This window comes from Canis aureus, chromosome 13, assembly GCF_053574225.1.
Source record: "Canis aureus isolate CA01 chromosome 13, VMU_Caureus_v.1.0, whole genome shotgun sequence".
Lineage (NCBI taxonomy): Eukaryota > Metazoa > Chordata > Mammalia > Carnivora > Canidae > Canis > Canis aureus.
The window spans coordinates 39,572,246-39,591,765 of NC_135623.1; the positions used below are offsets into that span (position 1 = coordinate 39,572,246).

Sequence of the window (19,520 nt, forward strand, 5' to 3'; positions counted from 1 at the left end):
GGTAGAGGAGTTCTGTATATGTCTGTTTATGTATATACATAAATTAAATTATATATATAATTCTTGCTGAACTATTTGAAAGCTGGTTACAAACATCATATGACTTCAGGTTCAAGATTTTAACTTACAGCTGGAGGTGTTTCAAACATGAACAATATCTCACAAAAGCAATTTGAAAAGATTCATCAAAGCCTTTCAGACATAAAATCGGCATAATAATTTCACATCTAAGCATTTGTTCAAAAATATTTTATTTTCATTCCTCAATCTGAACCTCCTTTTTTATTACATCCATTATAACATTAGTTCTTATTTATCATTCAATAGAAAACTACTCAGATTACTATAAAAGAGATATATAAAATCAATTCTAGCTTTTGACACTAATGGAATACATGTATGTGATAGCTTTTTTCCAGAAATGTGTTCTTTCATATATTCACTTATCCCACTAATATGTACTAAGCACTTTACGATACCAAAATAGATAGGATGTGGGCTTACTCTCAAAGAGTTTATTATTGTGAGTGGCTTTTTAGGCCATGCCTAATAATTTAGACTTAGCTTAAAAGAGGAAAGTATTAAGGGATTTTAGATATAGGTATAATCTGATTTGCACTTCAGAATAGTTCTAAATACAATTTTAATGTTGAATCAGATGGGGAAAATATTTGTTAAGGAAAACAGTTGGGAGGCTATGATAGTAGCCCAGGTAGGTGAAATGAGAACAGGGAAGTAGACTGATTCAGGACAAATTAACTGGAAAGACGAAATAGTTTTTTTTTTTTTTTTTTTAAGATTTGATTTTTTATTTGAGAGACAGAAAGCAAGAGAGCCTGTAGTCAAGCCGGGGAAGGACAGAGAGAGAGGGTCAGGTAGGAGAGAAGCAGACTCTCAGCTGAGCACACAGGCTACTGCAAGGCTGGATCTCAGGACCCTGAGATCATGACCTGAAATAATGACCTGAGCTGAAGTCAAGAGTTGGGTGTTCAACCAACTGAGCCACCTAGGCACCCCAGGTTTGTTGAACATTTGAGTTACATGAAAAGTAGAATTGAAGTTTCCCTTCCAGGTTTCTTAATTTGGGGTAGTTGTTGATCCATGGCTAGAGAGGCAGGAATGTAAAGTCAGGGGAAAGGATAGGGAGTACAATCATGGATTCAGTTTGGTACCTGCAAGATGCTCTGTAGCCTGGAGAATACATCAACCTTCCTCTGGAGATATGATAAGAGCTATGGAATTAGATAAAAACTATGAATGTGGAAGACATCAGTGTATTGTCAGGAGTTAATGTTGTGGGAATAAATGAGATCATCCAAGAAGAGCATAGAAATTTAAGAAGAAAATTGAAGCTGGATTTCCAGGAAACATTTTAAAAGTAAACAAGGCGGGGGGGGGGGGAAGGAAAATATAGACAATAATTTGAATAATCTAGGGAAGGAAGATCTTCCTAAAAGCAAAATAGGATACTCAGAAATCACAAAAGACAACTGACTTAAGTCCATGAATTTTAATTTTTTTTATGACAAATGATGCCATTGAACAAAGTTAAAAGGTAAGCAACTGAAGAGGAGTACAATATGCCACCCCAAAATATGCCACTTTGGCATAAGGATTATTTGGAGCTGAAGGCAATTGAGATAGAACAGATATAAGAAAAGCTCTCTGTTCTACCTCTATTTGTATAAAAACAAGACATAAATTTATAAAGCTACCCCACCTCCAGGAAGGACAGAAGTGAATTCCTGGAGATACCCCAGAACCTTATCAGCCTAGAGACAAAACCAGAGAAATCTAGATAACAAACTTTACTGACCAGCCTGTATCTTTCACTAGCTCCCCCAGTATTTATCATCCAACAGTTACCCCTGCAAAGTCCTTTTCCTTTGTCTCATCTCTTCTGGAACAATGTATTGTTTTTTGTTAAGGTGCTATGTAAGGCCAAGTTCTTACCACCTGTTTGAGTTATTCATCCCTGAGTTCTCCCATGTGTATGTGCAACACACATGTTCATAAACATCTATTTGTTTTTCTCTTATTAACCTACCTTTTGTTGGTTTAATTTATAGGGCCTCAGGCAATGGACCTAAGATGGGTAGACAGAAACAAGTTTTCCTCCTCTATACCATACACTGTAATGCCCATGATAAAAAGCTCCTATAAAAACATAAGCAGAGAGCTAATGCCAAAAAGGAAAAATGGATAAACATATAAACAAACATTATGTACCAGAAAGAAAAATTCAAAAGACATTAAACGAATGGAAACATATACAACCTAACAAATAGTTGGAGAAATGCCAATTAAAATAATGGTGATGGGATAAGCACTGTGTGTTATACTGTATGTTGGCAAATTGAATTTAAATTTAAAAAATGTAGAAATAAAATAAAATAATGGTAAGATTCCATTTTTCACCCACCAAACTGGAAAAAAAATTAAGGTATGTGTTCAATTTCAGCAAAGAAGTAAGAAAAGGAATGTGTCCACTCAGCATGTGGCTGATGGAGTTGTCAATGACCATCTCATTTTGGGAAACTAGCAACATATATTAAAATGTAAAGCACATGATGAAGCAATGTCAATTTCATCCTTGAAAGAAACAAAAACACCAACATTTTATATGTGTATGTATATGTTTGTAACTGTACATTTATTTAAAATATGTATCTGGGGATCCCTGGGTGGCGCAGCGGTTTGGCGCCTGCCTTTGGCCCAGGGCGCGATCCTAGAGACCCGGGATCGAATCCCACGTCAGGCTCCCGGTGCATGGAGCCTGCTTCTCCCTCTGACTGTGTCTCTGCCTCTCTCTCTCTGTCTCTCTGTGACTATCATAAATAAATAAAAATTAAAAATAAAATAAAATAAAATAAAATAAAATATGTATCTGTAAGAATATCTATTGTAACATTTTTAAGCAATTGCAAAAATGGATTGTTCAAAAATAGAGAAATAGTTGAATTAACTATGAACCATTTATACTACAGAATATCATGCTACTATAAATATAATTGGTGGGATCTGTATTAGCTGGCCAGAATAGATGTCCTGATGAATTAATAAGTGAAAAATAGCAAGTGTCAAATTTATGTGTATAGGTTGATTCCATCAGCACACAGCCTCCCCATATACGAGAACACGCATTTAGGTTTATCTGTCTAAGCACTCAGAAAAGAAATATGAGGAGAGGCACACATCAAACTACTAGCATTTGTTTTTCAGAGGAGTCAAAATGGGTTGGATGGAATAGGGAAGAGTCTCACCTTCTTCTCTATAAACCTTTGGATGGTTTCAAACCTTCCTTAGATTAGTAATGTTTTAAACTAAACTAAAAAATGCAAGAACAAAATACAAAACAGTGACTCGAGAACCTCCAAGAAGTTAACAGACAGCAGCCCTTTTTCATTTTTGTATATTTTACACTAACACATAAGTATAAAATATAAGAACATTATTCAAGCCAAAGCACACATCTCCTCTCACGACTTAACAAAAAAATTATTGTCGTATCAGGGGTCTTAATTTGCACCTAAGTAGTTCTTGACAGCAGAGGATTCAGACATGCTGGGGCATGCGTAGAGTCATAGCCCGTGGGGGTTGATTTCCATGAGGAACTTCAAGAACTCCTCAGAAAATGTCACTTAAACAAGTGAGAGTCGGACACACACTTTTGGTCAAACAGTGCAGGGAGGAGTTTGATGATTTGGATGGAGCACGTTGTATGGGAAGAAAGATGAACATAACATCCTTACTACGTAATGTTTTCTGACCCAGTTGAGAAGACAAGATTATACAATATGGGGACCAGAGTGGGAGACGTGGCACTGAAGTGGGTGCGCACATGGTGGGACTTGGGGGGCATTAGCAGGAAGCACCTGCAGTACCAGCAACAGCCGCAGTCACACTTGTGGACACAGTAGCATCACTGTGACACTGGAAGCCTTATCAGGTGTCCACGGGGTATGCACTCACCACAGCAGGATTTGGAGCAGACGAAGCTGTGCCTGAATAACTTGCCATCGGAGGCAGCAGGGAGGACCCTTCCTGTCCTGCTTTATTCACTTATTGTGGAGTCTAGAGTCTTCTTCATGATCATCTTAGATGGATAAACAGTATTTCATCAATATATGTAGTTTATAAAGCTTTTTTATTTTTTCTTTTTTTTACTTTCTTTCTAGTATTATAGAAGTTGATACATATAGCCTTGTTTTGATGTTCAATCATTTTCCCAGAATAAATTTCCCAGGGCACACTAATGGATTCCAAAGACTTGGACAGTGGCAAAGGCATAATGATACACCGCCTTCTTGTTTTCCCAAAATATTGAACTAATTTAGCCTCCCATCAGCAATGTTTGAGTTATTCAGCTTTGGGCACAAATAGGACACTCAGGCACTGTGGTTTATATTTAAGAAAGTTTCATTGGGTATCTCCTATGTAAACAAAACCCCAAATTCTCAGCAGGGAGCTTAGATTTCATGGAAGGAAGCTGGTGTGCTAGGCCGGAAGTCCTTTCCAGTATTCCTTCAGCTTCATGTTCTTGGTTACATGAATGTTCCTTGGTTCCATCGCATGTTCCTTGGCTGCCTGTCATTGCAGTTGTGCAAACCCCTGATTTGTGTCATTTTTTTCCGTGTTTTACATGACTTCTTAATGTGAAGTCTCATAAGTTGCCTGGCAGCTTCTATTCCCTCCAACTTCCCATGTGGTCTCCCGAGTCCTGGGATGATTGTCTTTAGAAACCACCGCCCTGTCACCACCACATAAAAAATTTACTCACGGCTAAGAAAAATGCACCTGCCACGGGATCCTGTTTCTCCTGCTTGCAGACCGTCCACGTTCCAGTGGGTCTTTAGGAGACCCCGTCGTCTTCTTGGCCTGGGCAAGCCAATTTCTCTCCTTGGCACTGAGCTTATTTTCTCGGACAGCTCTCCAAGTACTTGGCATGTCCAAAGCTGCATGCTCTCTGTTTTCCCTTCCTTCTCCCTTCTGACTAAAGGACCGTGGTGGAAGACAAAATGCCTGGGTGACCACATCTTGCCCTCCCCTCGGACCATTCCAGATCGTCAGTCCTCAGAGCCTTGCAGACCGAGGCAAGCATCAGGTCCATCCCCTTTTTCGTGCATGGGCCACGTGCAATGGGGAGATCCCAGGCGGGTCCCCACCACACCGGCCATGCACCCTCCTGGCAGCGAGTCTTCTTCTGCTGCCACAGCCCCCACAGGGAGAAAAATTGGTCTACTGCTTTCATTTCTCCTTTGAGGGTTTTCAGTACAGATGATAGCCTCTGCTTGTCATGTTTGATGTGATCCTTTCTCTTCTGCTGACCTAAGTAATTTTGTTCTTGTTGTGGTACATGTGTTTACAATTCTTTATGTAGCCAAATCTGTCAGTCTTTTCCTTTGTGATTTCTTCTGTCACTTCAAAGTGGAAAAAAAAAAATAATGATGGCTTCTTCAGGTATCTGACAGGCAATAACTTCCATTTTCTGCTAAATTTTCCATTATCTATCATGTTAGCCATTTAAAATGTATTTTGACAAGGAGGTATGACATTGGGGTACTAAATTGACTTTTTTTCCCCAAAAAGTGTTAGTTAAATATCCTAAATAATGAGTATTCAATAATTCTTCACTGTTCTTTTGAGATGTCTCTTGTTACCTATTACAGCCTATTACACTGTATGCTCATTTCCGAACTATGCTGTTCCATTTATCTACATGCTTATTCAAGGAAGACCTAGCTCCACTTTGCAAATGCTCCATTTTGCAAAATGCTAGTTAATGTTCTTAGCTGAGTGTGGTGTTGTGAAGTGCATGGGCACTGGAGACAGACGGCCTAGATTTGAACCACGGCTCAGCAATTTTTCAGTTCTCGTGTGAATGTGGCCAAGTTATCTAATCTCCCTTGGCCTCAGTTTCCTTATTTGTAAAATGAGGGCACTAAAGACAGGTATCTGTTTTCTGTGATGAGTTATTAAGTGAATTGTTCACTGTATGTGAAGCCTTTGGCATAGTACCTGGTGTATAGTAAGTGCTGAATAAATAGGATCTGTTTCTGTACATGCAAATTATACTCACTAAATTAAAAAAAATCCAATCGAGATTTTTGAGTTGGCTTATGTTCAAGCTGTAAACTGATTGAAAGAATAGAAGTCTCTCTGATTTATCATTACTTTCAAGGAAAACGTCATGCCTTTCCATTCATCATCTTTAACATTCAGTGAAGTCTTACACTTTTGTTTATATTAAACAAGATGTGTAACTCTATTATAAGAATATTCTTAAATCATTTAGACATCATGTATTATTCTGATGTGGGGTAAAAAGCTCCTAGTAATTCATAGATATTTGTTTTACATTCATCTTTTTGCTTTATTGAGGCCTATATGTTTTTTAGACTTTTCCTTTGAGTTAGAAGAAGACAATCACAATATCTAAAAATGACATTTTAATTTTGTTTGCAAATATTAATTCTTCTAGTTTTTAAAATATCTCCTTGCAGTGACCAGAACTTCAAAAACAATATTGAATACACATGAGAGTGGTCATTTTATTTTCTTACTGATTTAAAAAAAAAAAGTTTCTAACAGGAGAAAGGACAATTTGGAATAAGACTTGACATTTGCTTTGTATCGATGGTATTTCTTATTAGCTTGAAACAGAACAAATCCCACAATTTTTCTGCACCTCAGTTTCTTTATCAATAAGACAAAGATGTGAACATTTATCTCTCAGCATCGTAGGAATAACTGAGACATCATATGTAAAGTGCCCAGAACTCATGACACCCACTACATTTTAATTCCATCCAGAGTACATTATTTTTCTATTAAGAAAATCTATTTTTCTATTCCTAAATTTCCAATGTTTCTATTATAAATGGATATTCAGATGGATAGTTCTTAAATGTACTGACTTTGTGATTAAAATCCAGCTTGAAAACCATTACAGTTTTATGTCTCCTGGCATTTATGACTTATTTCCAAACCCTAAAAATACACTTGTTTCATAATTATGCAATAAATATCTGCTGACAATTTTATTGAATGAATGAGCTTAGTTAATTGAAAGAAAAAAAATCCTAAAATTTGTTTGCAGGTAATTCATAAGCAGCAGTTCACAGCTGAATACCCTTTTCTTTGTCAAGTCTGGAAAAAAGGAACTTGAAAACTTAACAAATATACATATATATCTATCTATATATATATATATATATTTGTATATATATGTATACACTATATATGTATTATTCAGAGACAAAGCTTTTCTAAGAGGAAGAAAAGTTTTGTTTACTAAGGAAAAATAAGGAGATTTTTTTTAAAAAACGAACTAGGGGTGGTGGAAGGGGAGGAGGGCGGGGGGTGGGAGTGAATGGGTGACGGGCACTGGGTGTTATTCTGTATGTTAGTAAATTGAACACCAATAAAAAAAATAAATAAAAATAAAAAAAAATAAAAAAATAAAAAAATTGTTTTATTTGTATTAATGTTCTTGAAAACATTAGTGAATTTTGTTAATCAGGTACTACTAACACAGAGAAAGAAGTAAATCAGTCTTTATGCTTATATTTAATTTACATTACGCTTGCTCATGGCTAGCATTTACACTTTTCACCTCGAATTTCATCATATCACATTTTGCCTGAAATAGCTAGTGTTCCAGTTACTTTTCTCTTAATGACCTATATATGATATTGGCCAACATGTTAAGACCCAGTGCGGGGGAAAGTGAGAGAGAGACCGGAGAAATAATATAGATTACCAAATTTAGAATCTGTGTATTTCCTTAGTAACAGTAGGATGCTGCATAGTATTTCAGAGAGTTAGTTTTTCCTTTGACTACTCGTCATGGAGAGCTGTCCATGTGCCAAGCAGTTTCTGTGCACTTACTCCTTGAATCCTTACCATCACTATGAGATATAAGCACTGCTCCCTTCATCTCCCGTGGACTGAGGCTCAGAGAGGTGAAGGCACTAGCCTGAGGTCACACCCCTGCTTCATACCAATGGGGGCAAGAGTTGAAGCCAGATCTAGAGACTTTGGGGCAATACTCATACCCCTGTGCTGTGCAACCTCTGCAGGAGGGACTGCATCTGGGTGTAGGTTGTACCCTTGTCTGGAAACAAACACAGTCACAGACTTATTGGTGGCAGCAAAGCAAGCTCTGGACACTAAGCTACTTCTCTGTCTCCCTCACACACAGATGGACCGATTTGAAATGTTTACCCTCTATCAGGTAAATACAAATTCCAAGGTGGTGGCTTGCTCTGGGAGGAGAGGCAAGAGGGTCTGTTAGAGCCAAGGGAGGAACACACAGGGAGATACAAGTTATTGATACTCTTCTGGTCCTTAGGTTGTATGGTGGTTTCATGGGTCATCATTATATTACTATTCTCTAGGGTGTATCAAATTTTATATAAATATGTAATTTTAAACTACTAAACAGAGTAAAAAAAAATCTCTAAGCACAGTTCAAAGGTAAAGAATATGAACAATGAACAATTCCTATTCTCTTTTTTTAAATGTTTTTTATTTTACTTTATTTTATTTTTTTATTTTTTAAGATTTTATTTATTCATTCATGAGAGACAGAGAGAGAGAGAGAGAGAGAGGCAGAGACACAGGCAGAGGGAGAAGCAGGCTCTATGCAGGGAGCCTGACGTGGAACTTGATCCCGGGGCTCCAGGATCAGGCCCTGGGCTGAAGGCAGCGCTAAACTATTGAGCCACCTGGGCTGCCCCTATTCTCTCTCTCTATAGTGACCAAAAGTACCCAAACCAGGCCAAGCTCCTGATTCTTTTCTCCTGACAATCGCAGCCTCCTGTTCGGAAGAACTGGGGGTTGCCAGACCAGAATTTGGGGAATTATTTATGCTGGAAAATAATACAAAATGTTTTTTCTTTAAGAACTAGTCCTCGTGGGATGCCTGGGTGGCTCAGCAGTTGAGCATCTGCCTTTGGCTCAGGTCATGATCCTGGGGGTCCTGGGATCCAGTCCCACCTGGGGATCCCCATGGGGAGCCTGCTTCTCCCTCTGCCTGTGTCTCTGCCTCTCTCTCTGTGTTTCACATGAATAAATAAAATCTAAAAAAAAAAAAAAAAAAAAAAAAAAAGAACTAGTCCTCTTTTAATCAAAGCATCACGAGGCCAAGGAAAAAATAATTCGAGAAAGCAGGCTGCTTCATTGTCAACAATTCATAAATACTTCACTGAAGGGCAAGGACCACACTTTATTCCCCTTGCCTCATCCCCAAGCACCCAGAGCAAGGCCTTGCACTTAGTAGGAGGACAATTGATGTTGCCGAATCAATATATGAATGGATGAGTCAAGTTTCACCATTTCCATGGAAATTTTAAATGTCACTCTTCTCAAAATCTGATCATGCTGCTCAACCTACTAAAAATTTCATAATGAACCGCCCACAAACACAATCTTGTATGAATATCCCCTGTGTTCCCCAAATCCTTTGTGACCTATAGACACAATTGCTGAACATGAGTCATGCTTCTACCACTGCTCCCACACAACTGGTATTTTTAATGCCCCAGCATTTCCTGAAGTCGAAGCCTCAGGAAATGGTTTGTACAATAATGACCTCACCCTCCCCATGTTCCCCTTCCCCTACCACAGAATCCCAGAATAACTGAACAGGTGTCCAAATACCTAGAATTACCCAAGAAACTTTACAACCTATCTTCTGTTTCTTCTCCAAGTCACGAGGATAACCTCTTACCCTTTGGAGTTTGAAAGGAATGTGCCCATGAACTAGCCATGCCCATGTTTGTGCTTTATTTATATCTAGATATGGGTTATTCCTAAAACTGGCAAGTTTCCCTACACACCAGGACTCAATCATTATAACGTAGTGGTGAAAGTTACGGGCTCCAGGGTCCAGCAGCCCTGAAGATCAAATTTTGATTCTGACAATAACTATGTGTTTTTGGGAAACTCAGCCTTTCAGAGCATTAATATCTGTAAAATGGAAATAATAGAGGAAACAGTGTCTTGGAATGTTGTGAACATCAAATAGCATGACCCTTGGAAACCGCTCATCTCTGGTCTGACACACAGTTCAACACTCGGTCCTTGTTAATGGTTGTTATTGTGTCATGTCTTCCCAGACCTCAGGCCCAGGGGATCTGTCTCAGACACCATTTATGACTTTGTGCTCATTGTGCCCACTCAGGGCCTTTGGGTGTCCAGATGCCTTCAGAAGCTTACCTGGCTCCACTCATTCTTGAGAGCACTGCCAGGCTGCTCTCTGAGGATCAGAAGCCAAAGGGAGACCACAGGTGAGAAGGGAGCTGATCAAACCACCTGGTCTCACCCACCCAGGTTCAAAGCAAACAAAGTTGCCACATGAGAGTGGGAGGGGAAATGTTTACACAGGGAGGCTCCTTTGAACCCTCCCAATAAAAGTCCACACTTCTTTGGTAAAGAGTATGTTTGTCTTACAATTTTTCTTTAAAGGGAAACCCGACAGTAAAGATGATATGGAAAATAAAAGGCAACCTGATGATGAGAACCAGACTCCTGCTATTGACACCAGCCCATCTGAGAAGCTTCCCAAGGGACTTTTCTAGGCTGTCCAAACAGCACAGGACAGAGTAACTTCAGGAGGATGCCCCCGGGGTGCAGTCAACTGAAATTGCCCTGGAAATCCGATTGGAACAGCTCAGCCGCCAGGGGAGGGAGAGGGCGGGATGCACAGGACGCCAAGCCACCAAGCGTGCAGCCCTGCAGAGGAGCACACACAAAGCGGCCCTAGAGGACTTGTCCTAGGGGTGCAGTTAGGAAGAAAAGGACCCCACTGGTACCGCCAGGAAACAGTGGCAGTCAGGGCAGGCCGGCCCTGGCAACCAGCACCAAACTGGCTCAGGCTGAGCAAAACCTTTCTGTGCACATGGCATGAAAGCAGACTCCTCAGAGGCTCAGACTCCATGGAGTTAAGGACCAACAACAAAAAGACATTAACCTCTCTTCTAAATGATATTTCACGGCCATCAAACAGTCATGACAGGCCCATCAAAGGAGCAGCCCATCTATGTAGGCTGGTGGGAGGTGCTCCCAGCAATTCAGACACACTGGCAGTCCCAGGGAGGGGAACACAGCCCCTGGGGTCTCTGTATTTACCAAGGGCAGAGTTTCGCATAACAAATGTTCCATGCATAATCTTTACTTGGCAGATTTTTTTTCTGGAGCCAATAAGGTGTCCTCTGTCCTAACTGAGGTCCTAATTATTGGGAAAACAAAATGGTTAATACTTCTAGAAATCAGCAGGTAGGATTAGTATGATGGACAAGGAGCCCTCCAATTTACACTCAGAGATCGGCTCTGTGTGACCCTGAGTGTGTGATACTCTTTAGTTTCCTCACCTATAAACATTTTCTTTAGGGACAGCTTGTGGGTTCTTTGGAATACTCCCACCCTAAGTTATTTATTTTTTCCTTCTAAAATTTTTACTTGAGGCTTAGCACACATGCCATAAAGTGTACCAAGAGATATAATATTCTTACTTTGAATTTTATACCTTTCAGGGAATGGAAAGGTGATGTGAGAAGATGTTGATTCTCTCCTTGTATCAGAGTCAAAGGCCATTTTATAGATGGGCAGCTAGGTAATCAAAGGCACAGAGAATGTGTCAGTTAGATCACTGAGATTAGAACCTCTAAGTCCTTTCATCAAAATAAAAAGCTTCTGCACAGCTAAGGAAACAATCGACAGAACTAAAAGATAACCTTCCGAATGGAAGAAGATATTTGCAAACATCATATCTGGTAAAGGGTCAGTATCCAAAATGTAAAAAGCTTATAAAACTCAACACCCCCCCCCCAAAAAATAATCCAGTTAAAAAATGGGCAGACATGAGCAGACATTTCTCCAAAGAAGACATACAGATGGTGAATAGACACATGAGAAGATGCTCATCACTCATCATTGGTGAAATGTAAATCAAAACCACAATGAGATATCACCTTACACCAGTCAGAATGGTTAAAATTAACAAGTCAGGAAACAAAAGATGTTGGTGAGGAGATGGAGAAAGGGAAACCCTCTTACAGTGTTGGTGGGAATGTAGGCTGGTGCAGCCACTCTGGAAACAGTATGGAGGTTCCTCAAGAAATTAAAAATAGAGCTACCCTATGACCCAACAATTGCACTACTAGGTATTTATAGAAAGGATACAAAAATACTAATCTGAAGGGATACATGCACCCCAATGTTTATAGCAATATCATCAACAATAGCCAAGTTATGGAAAGAACCCAGATGTCCGTTGACTGATAATGGGTAAAGAAGATGTGTTACACACACACACACACACACACACACACACACACACACACGGTGGAATATTACTCAGCCATCAAAAAGAGTGAAATCTTGCCATTTGCAATAACATGGATGGATTCCACTCATATGTGGAATTTAAGAAACAAAACAGATGAACTTAGCAGGGGGATAAAAAAGAGAAACCTGAAAAACAGAAAACAGACTTAACTATAGAGAACACACTAAGGGTTGCTGGCAGGGGAATGGGTTAAATAGATGAGGCGATTAAGGAAAGCACTTGTGATGAGCACCGAATGTTGTATGTAATGATGAATTACTAAATCCTACACCTGAAATTAATATTACACTGTATGGAATTTAAATAAAAACTTGGAAGAAAAAATATCTTGAAAGCTTGCTATCTTGGAAATTTACATTATTAAGAAATTAACAACAGGAAAATTACTCAGAAAAGAAATCATCTCTTAATGGCTACTTGAAAAACAGTTCAGCATTAAAAAATAATCATGCCAATAAATACATCTTTGTAACATCATCTAACCAAAAATATTACATTGTGTAGTGTATTTAATCAATCATCTTTTTAAAATTAATTTTTATTTTTGATTTGTATAACTATCACTTGAGTTCAATTTCTCTTCTATTATCTTCACAAGAGGGGGACGAGAGCTTGTCTCTATATTCAGCCTAATAACTGTTCATATATATTTATGTGTCATGAATGAAGTCCTCTTAAATCAACTTCTCTGTAGTAAGCAATGCTTGTTCTTTAAGTCTCACAATTCTCTTCTGAGTCCATTTCTGTTTAAAGTCTCTTTAACTTTCCTCATTAAAATATTAGACTGAAAAGAAAAAGAACTCTTAAGTCCTGGTTCATAATGGCCAGTCCAATGTTTAGTCTCAGAGCATCCTGTGGTGCTTTCACAAGGCTCTCCATGGTGGGGACAGTCTTGCTTAAATTAGAGATAAGAGAGGAAGGAAGCATTAGTTTTAAAAGAGATTTTTTTAGGTCACAAGCAAATGCCTTAAAAAGGTAAACACCAACATGTCTGGGAAATTATGATTTCCTTTGACCTACAAAATCTACCATAATTCAATAGCTATTATTATTGGGTGCTTATTGTATGCTAAGCACACACAGAGTTTAACATGGATTATCTCACCTAATCCTCAAAATAACCAGAGATAGATGCTCATATTACCTAATTTTACAGAAAAGGAACCTGAGGTTCAGGGAGATTAAGCTACTTTCCTTCAGTCATGGATGGAGAGTGACAAAGCTGGGATTTGGATCCAAGCCCACAGATTTTACCATGACATTATTTGGTTTTCCACAAGCCACTTTCCCACCTTATGCTACAACCAAAGCATTGCCACGCCCCAGGAAACTGCACTAGCCCAGCCAGATTGCCTGCTTTTCTTCTGTCTCTGTTGGTTTGGCCTCTAGCTTGGCATGTCTTACCCTCCACTCTGCTATCTAAATCAATCCTTCAAGACTTAATCAAATATCACCTTGTCCCAACCATCCTCTCCTCTGAAGCCATGTAAAAAGTTGCCATTCTATTCATCTGGCATCTTTGTCATTTTTCAAAAACATACACATTGTTCTTTCTCCTCCAATCATTGTCAACTAGTAGCAGACAGGAACCTTTTCTTTTCTTCTTTTCTTTTCTTTTCTTTTCTTTTCTTTTTTCTTTTCTTTTCTTTTCTTTTCTTTTTTTTCTTTCTTCTTTCTTTCTTTCTTTCTTTCTTTCTTTCTTTCTTTCTTTCTTTCTTTCTTTTTCTTTCTTTCATCTCCCAAATTATCAATCATGGTACAAAAGTTTTAAATCAAATACTGTGGTTCTGCACCATGGATATGAAAATTATGTGACATTAGAGCCATATCTTGTATCTGTTGGCTAAATTCTCCTCTTCATTTATTTCCCAAGCATCTGGCCCACTTTTCCCAAGAATAAATCATCTTTAAAAGTTCTTTCCCTCATAAGACCATAATATTCCATCTGGCACTTTTTCCATGCTGAGACATTATGTGTGTGAAAAACATATTTTGACAAAGCAAGGGACATAGGATAACAGCCCACTGCACTTTGCAGCCAGGATGGCACTGCTTGCAGGCTAACCAGCAACCTGCCTGGTAAATGAGCAACTTTTCCCAGGCTGCACTCAACCTGGTATGTGGACAACTTAGGGAGGCTTTAATTGCATTCATAAAGTAATACCCCCCTATTCCCTTTGGATTGCTTGCTTATAGTCTGAAATTGCTGAACAGGTTCTGCAGGTTTTTCTTGCTCATTTGCTGAGCTTGAATCAAGAAGGGAGAGTCCCAGGTTCACCCAACTGCAAACAGTCCCTCCCAAGGTCAAACTGGAGAGTCTGCATAATAGTTGGGGGGCAGAGGGAGGAAGGTTTCTAGATGTAACATCTGAGGGGAACATACTGAATATGTACTGTCCTACATGCCTGGACAGAAGAAAAAGTGAAGATAGAACAATGTCGTGGAGAAGAGCAGTCAAATTGATTTCTTACAGTTACCGAAACATGAGGGCAACTTCTTCAAAATAACTAGACTTCTGACCTTTGCTTTATCCACTGCCACAACCCTAAAACATTCTCTATCATTATGCAAACATCATTTGAAGTTACAAGAGCACAAGCACAGCCTAGTAAGCTAGATATTAACAACAGATAGCTAAGAGGGTCAATGAGCCAGCCAGAGTTGCCTTGAAATAAACACCTGGGACAGAGCTCCAAATTCAGGACTCTGATATATTTGATTCACTCACATATACTGGGCACAACTTTGCCCCAGGCCCGTGGACAACACTGGAAGACTTCAGACTCTAGTCTCTAGGAGCCTGCAGTGTGGGTTACAGGGATAAACATTGACACAGCCACCATAACACAACTAAGGCCAGGCAAACACAGAAGGCGAGCAGGAGAAAAACTTCTTTCCAGTGCCTTAATTTTAAAAAACACAATTCACCCACTGTGGGTCTTTGTTTGGGTGTGTTTGGGGGTTTTTAGGTCTAAGTACCTAAACTTCAGGCCCATTATTGCCTTTGCCTAGCCATGGGATATGAGTCCAAGTATATGACCAATTGGAACTTGGTTTCCTCATCTGCAAAATTAGAATGCTGGTGTAGACCAGGGTTTAGTAAATAACAGCCCAAGGGTCAAATCCAGCTCCAACCTGTTTTGTTAATAACACTTATTGGAACACACCGCACCCGTTCATTTACATATTGTCTATGGCTGGTTTCATTCTACAGCGGCGGAGTAGTTGTGACATAAGGTTCACAAAGCCTAAAATATTTGCTCTCTAGCCCTTCACAGAAAGGCTAGCTGACCCCTGGCATAGACCATCTCTAAGACCTCTTCTAGAAGTTCACAACATTGTATGTAGACAGATGAAGGCACTCTGAAAGCTGAAAATAACCACAAAATATAAGGAATTATCAAAAAAGTGTGTGCTGGTTCCAGAAAGATAGTAATTCCACATGTTTATTCTCATCAACAGCAAACATTTATTTCAGTGGGTCTCAACTCTGGATTCATATTAGAATCAACTGGAGAGATTATTATTTATTTGTTTTGTAATGTCAATGGCCAAGACTCAGTGTCTAGAGTTTCCAATTTAGCTGGCATGGAGTAAGGACCTGGTACCAGCATTTTTTTTTTTTTAAGTTTTGTTTGTTTATTTGAGGGAGTGGGCAGGGAGATGGAGAGAATCTCAAGAAGACTCTGCTGAGCACAGAACCAAACATGGAACTTGATCTCCCGACCCATGAAATCATGACCTGAGCCAAAACCCTGAATCAGACACTTAACCAACTGAGCCATCCAGGTGCCCCCCAGTGTCAGCATTTCTTAAAAGCTCTCCAAAAAATTCTAATATGTGCTCAAGATTAAAAAACAAACAAACAAAAAAAAAAAACACTGATTTATCAAAGGTTGGCACACAATACTATGATTTATTTTAGGAATATAAGAAGTCACAGTTCTTCAAGTAATTTTCAATCAGGTTGTATGAGTTTGACCTATAAAACAATTAATAAAAGACCTGTAACATTGCTATGTATCAAGCAAGCAGTGGGACGTGAGTGGTCCCCAAACTTAGATCTGCAGACTTTTGCAGAGTTGATCTGCATGAGAACTGTCACGAGTATTTGTTAAATATATAGGCCCAACTTTTGCAGAGTTGATCTGCATGAGAACTGTCACAAGTATTTGTTAAATATATAGGCCCCAGGCCCAGAGATTCAGATTTGATATATCTGGGGAAAGATCTAGGCACCAGTATTTTAAAAGCTATAGTGGTGCTTCCAACAAGTAGCTAGGTTTGGGAATCACACTCTAGAAAAACTGTGATGTAGAAATTCAGAATGAGATACAGAGATCCTAAAGCTTGGCCCCAGATCATTTTCTCTTTGACTTTCCAAAGCTAACCCAAGCACCTGGAACTTAGTAGGTATTTGGTGAATGTTTAATTAATAAAAATTAATGTAGGGAGTGACCAGTGAGTGTTTTGGTGGACGGAGACACCAGACACAGGGATTTAAGTCTGACTTTGAAAGAGACAAGACTCATGTATAATATACATATTTAACAACCATCAACTACAAACTTCCCCACCTACCCCACTCTTGTATTCACTACCAACCTGACCAAAAGATCATTACTTTGGAATCATCAAGCCACTGAAGCTCTCTTATTCAGACTGAAGTTTACATGATTGCTTAAAGCATTTTTTTCCCTGGGAATAGATCTCTTATGCCAACTGGGCAGGGTTACTGCCCCATAAACCTACCTTCTGTCACTAGCTTTGACTGTTGACACTGGCAATAAATAGACAGGGTTGAGCAAAGGGTATTTTTGCAGTCTGTAGGGAAAAGAATGGAACATAAATAAACACTGTATCTCATTACAAAGTCCTGAATGTGCAAAACATATTGGTCCAAATATCATGATTAGATAAGCACCTGCCACACCCATTAAATTCAAAGGGAAATTGAAGCCAAATTTGGGCCCATATGCTCCTTATCCTGACATTTAAGCAAGTCAGATGACCTCTGTTTTCACATTAAGTTAATTTCTGAAACAACCTACATGATTGTGACTGCTCCAGACTATTAACAATTCCCCCCGGTTGGCCTCCCCCAAACATGCTGTGAAATACTCTCCAACTACAATTTCTAGGGTTTCAGATGAACCTTTGGCCACACCCTGAACATGTTCTTTTCAAATGAGCCAGTGACAGCCTCACCCTCTCCCACAGAAGAGAATAAGGTATGATGTTGATGCACAAAGATGCATATATTTTGTGTGAGAGCAAATAATTACTAACATGGCCAGAATAAAAACTGAGGCTGACACTGAAGGATTGAGGTAATGGGCAAGGAATCCCTAAAGAGAAGAGCTCTGAAGGTCTCTCTGTCTCAATGCATGATATTCCATTGGCAAACTGCTCCTACATGCTACAGCATCACAGGCAGTTCTAAACATCAGCAATTTGAGGTGGGAGGTTATTTGCATCCTGAGGAAAAGCCATATTCAGAAATTTTTTTTTTTTGTGCCAACATGAGGTTACTATGACAAAGCAGATCTTAAAGTAATGATTCATTCAATGAGAAGGCATAGATGTAGGGAATGGTTGGCCACATGGAATGGGGTCAAAGGCCTAGGAAGACCTCTCTGTTCAAATATGTCTTGGTGATTAAGTGTTAAGGGCCCTGGAATGCCATCATGAGAACCCAGTCCTTTATGCCCTTACTGTCACAGAGGCATGTGCCACAGAAAGGACATTAGGCTGGAGGACAGATGTAGGCAAAGGGACACTCAGATGAAGAAGGAATCACAGAGGGCCCAGAAGATCTCTCCAGCAAGCCATAGTTCAACTGGTAAAGAAAATGAAAGTAAGTCACCTCCTGTCCAAAATGAGTTGATTTCTCCCTTTCCTCCCAGCACCTTCTGAATCTGTGGACATGGAGCCATGGGGTGGAGAGCTGGCTGTGCAGTGGCTACAAGGTCCATCAATTCCTAAAAGCAGCAGAAGGCAGCTTGAACCCCCAGGAGAAGCATGGGTGGAACAGAGGTAGCAACTCCACTGGAAAGGATTAGAAATATTTGGGATTTTTTGGTTTTGTTTGTTTGTTGCCATTTTCCAAGACTGAGCATATCATGTAAAGCCATGGGGGACCACAGAGAGAACTACAATCGGCCTGCTCACTGAAGTCCAGGACAGTAGGAAATCAAGAAGCCTGAATCAAAGTACCCACTCCACATGACCAGGTGGGTGGGTGGTTATTCAGAAGCAAAGGTAGAAAAGTTGTGTCTGTCCAATTCTGCTGTCCATATAATTAAAGATCTCCAGTTTATGAAAGCTCTAAATAATATTCTGCTGTGGGAAAGTTTCTCCCCCGGTTCACATATACCCAGGAGAGCTGTTACTCAGCAGGAGATGATAAAATTTTTTGTTTGTTTGCTTGTTTTTTTGTTTTTTTGGTTTTTTTTTGTTTGTTTTTGAAAACTTTTAGAAGTTTTATTTTTTATTTTTTTAATAAATTAATTTTTTATTGGTGTTCAATTTACCAACATACAGAATAACACCCAGTGCTCATCCCGTCAAGTGTCCCCCTCAGTGCCCGTCACCCATTCACCCCACCCCCTGCCCTCCTCCCCTCCCACCACCCCTAGTTCATTTCCCAGAGTTAGGAGTCTTTATGTTCTGTCTCCCTTTCTGATATTTCCCACACATTTCTTCTCCCTTCCCTTATATTCCCTCTCACTATTATTTATATTCCCCAAATGAATGAGAACATATAATGTTTGTCCTTCTCCGACTGACTTACTTCACTCAGCATAATACCCTCCAGTTCCATCCACGTTGAAGCAAATGGTGGGTATTTGTCGTTTCTAATGGCTGAGGAATATTCCATTGTATACATAGACCACAGCTTCTTTATCCATTCATCTTTCGATGAAGAGATGATAAAATTATTTGCCTGGAGGAACACGGGGCACATTGCATAGACCACCGGTTATCGTGTATGTTCAACATTGACCTTTATTCCGTCAGATATCTGTAAGATAGGCAATACTTCAATTCGTTAACATTTTACTATGAGGGAGATTCTTTCTAGTGACAGACTGGGCCCAGGGTGGAGGTTACATGTTTTAGGGGAAGTGACATGGGATACCAATAAAGGAAAAGTCAGGGAGAAGGG

The 19,520-nt window shown here is 39.4% G+C and overlaps 1 protein-coding gene across 24 annotated transcripts in view; it reads right to left on the bottom strand.

Moving 5' to 3' along the window:
* LOC144282306 (uncharacterized) overlaps positions 1–19,520 on the bottom strand; it is an 82,871-nt gene that overhangs the window by 24,214 nt on the left and 39,137 nt on the right. For 10 of the 24 annotated variants that reach the window (XR_013350707.1, XR_013350708.1, XR_013350703.1 and 7 more), the window contains exons 3-5: positions 19,146–19,376; positions 18,219–18,400; positions 17,105–17,176 (exon numbers count right to left, since the gene is read on the bottom strand). Coding sequence is in view for 8 of the 24 variants with exons in the window: in XM_077845791.1 (XP_077701917.1) it covers positions 16,274–16,334; positions 17,105–17,176; positions 18,219–18,400; positions 19,146–19,319 (489 nt within the window). In the remaining 16 variants the exon portion in view is untranslated. The other 14 variants (XR_013350712.1, XR_013350716.1, XR_013350714.1 and 11 more) reach the window with 8 other exon arrangements.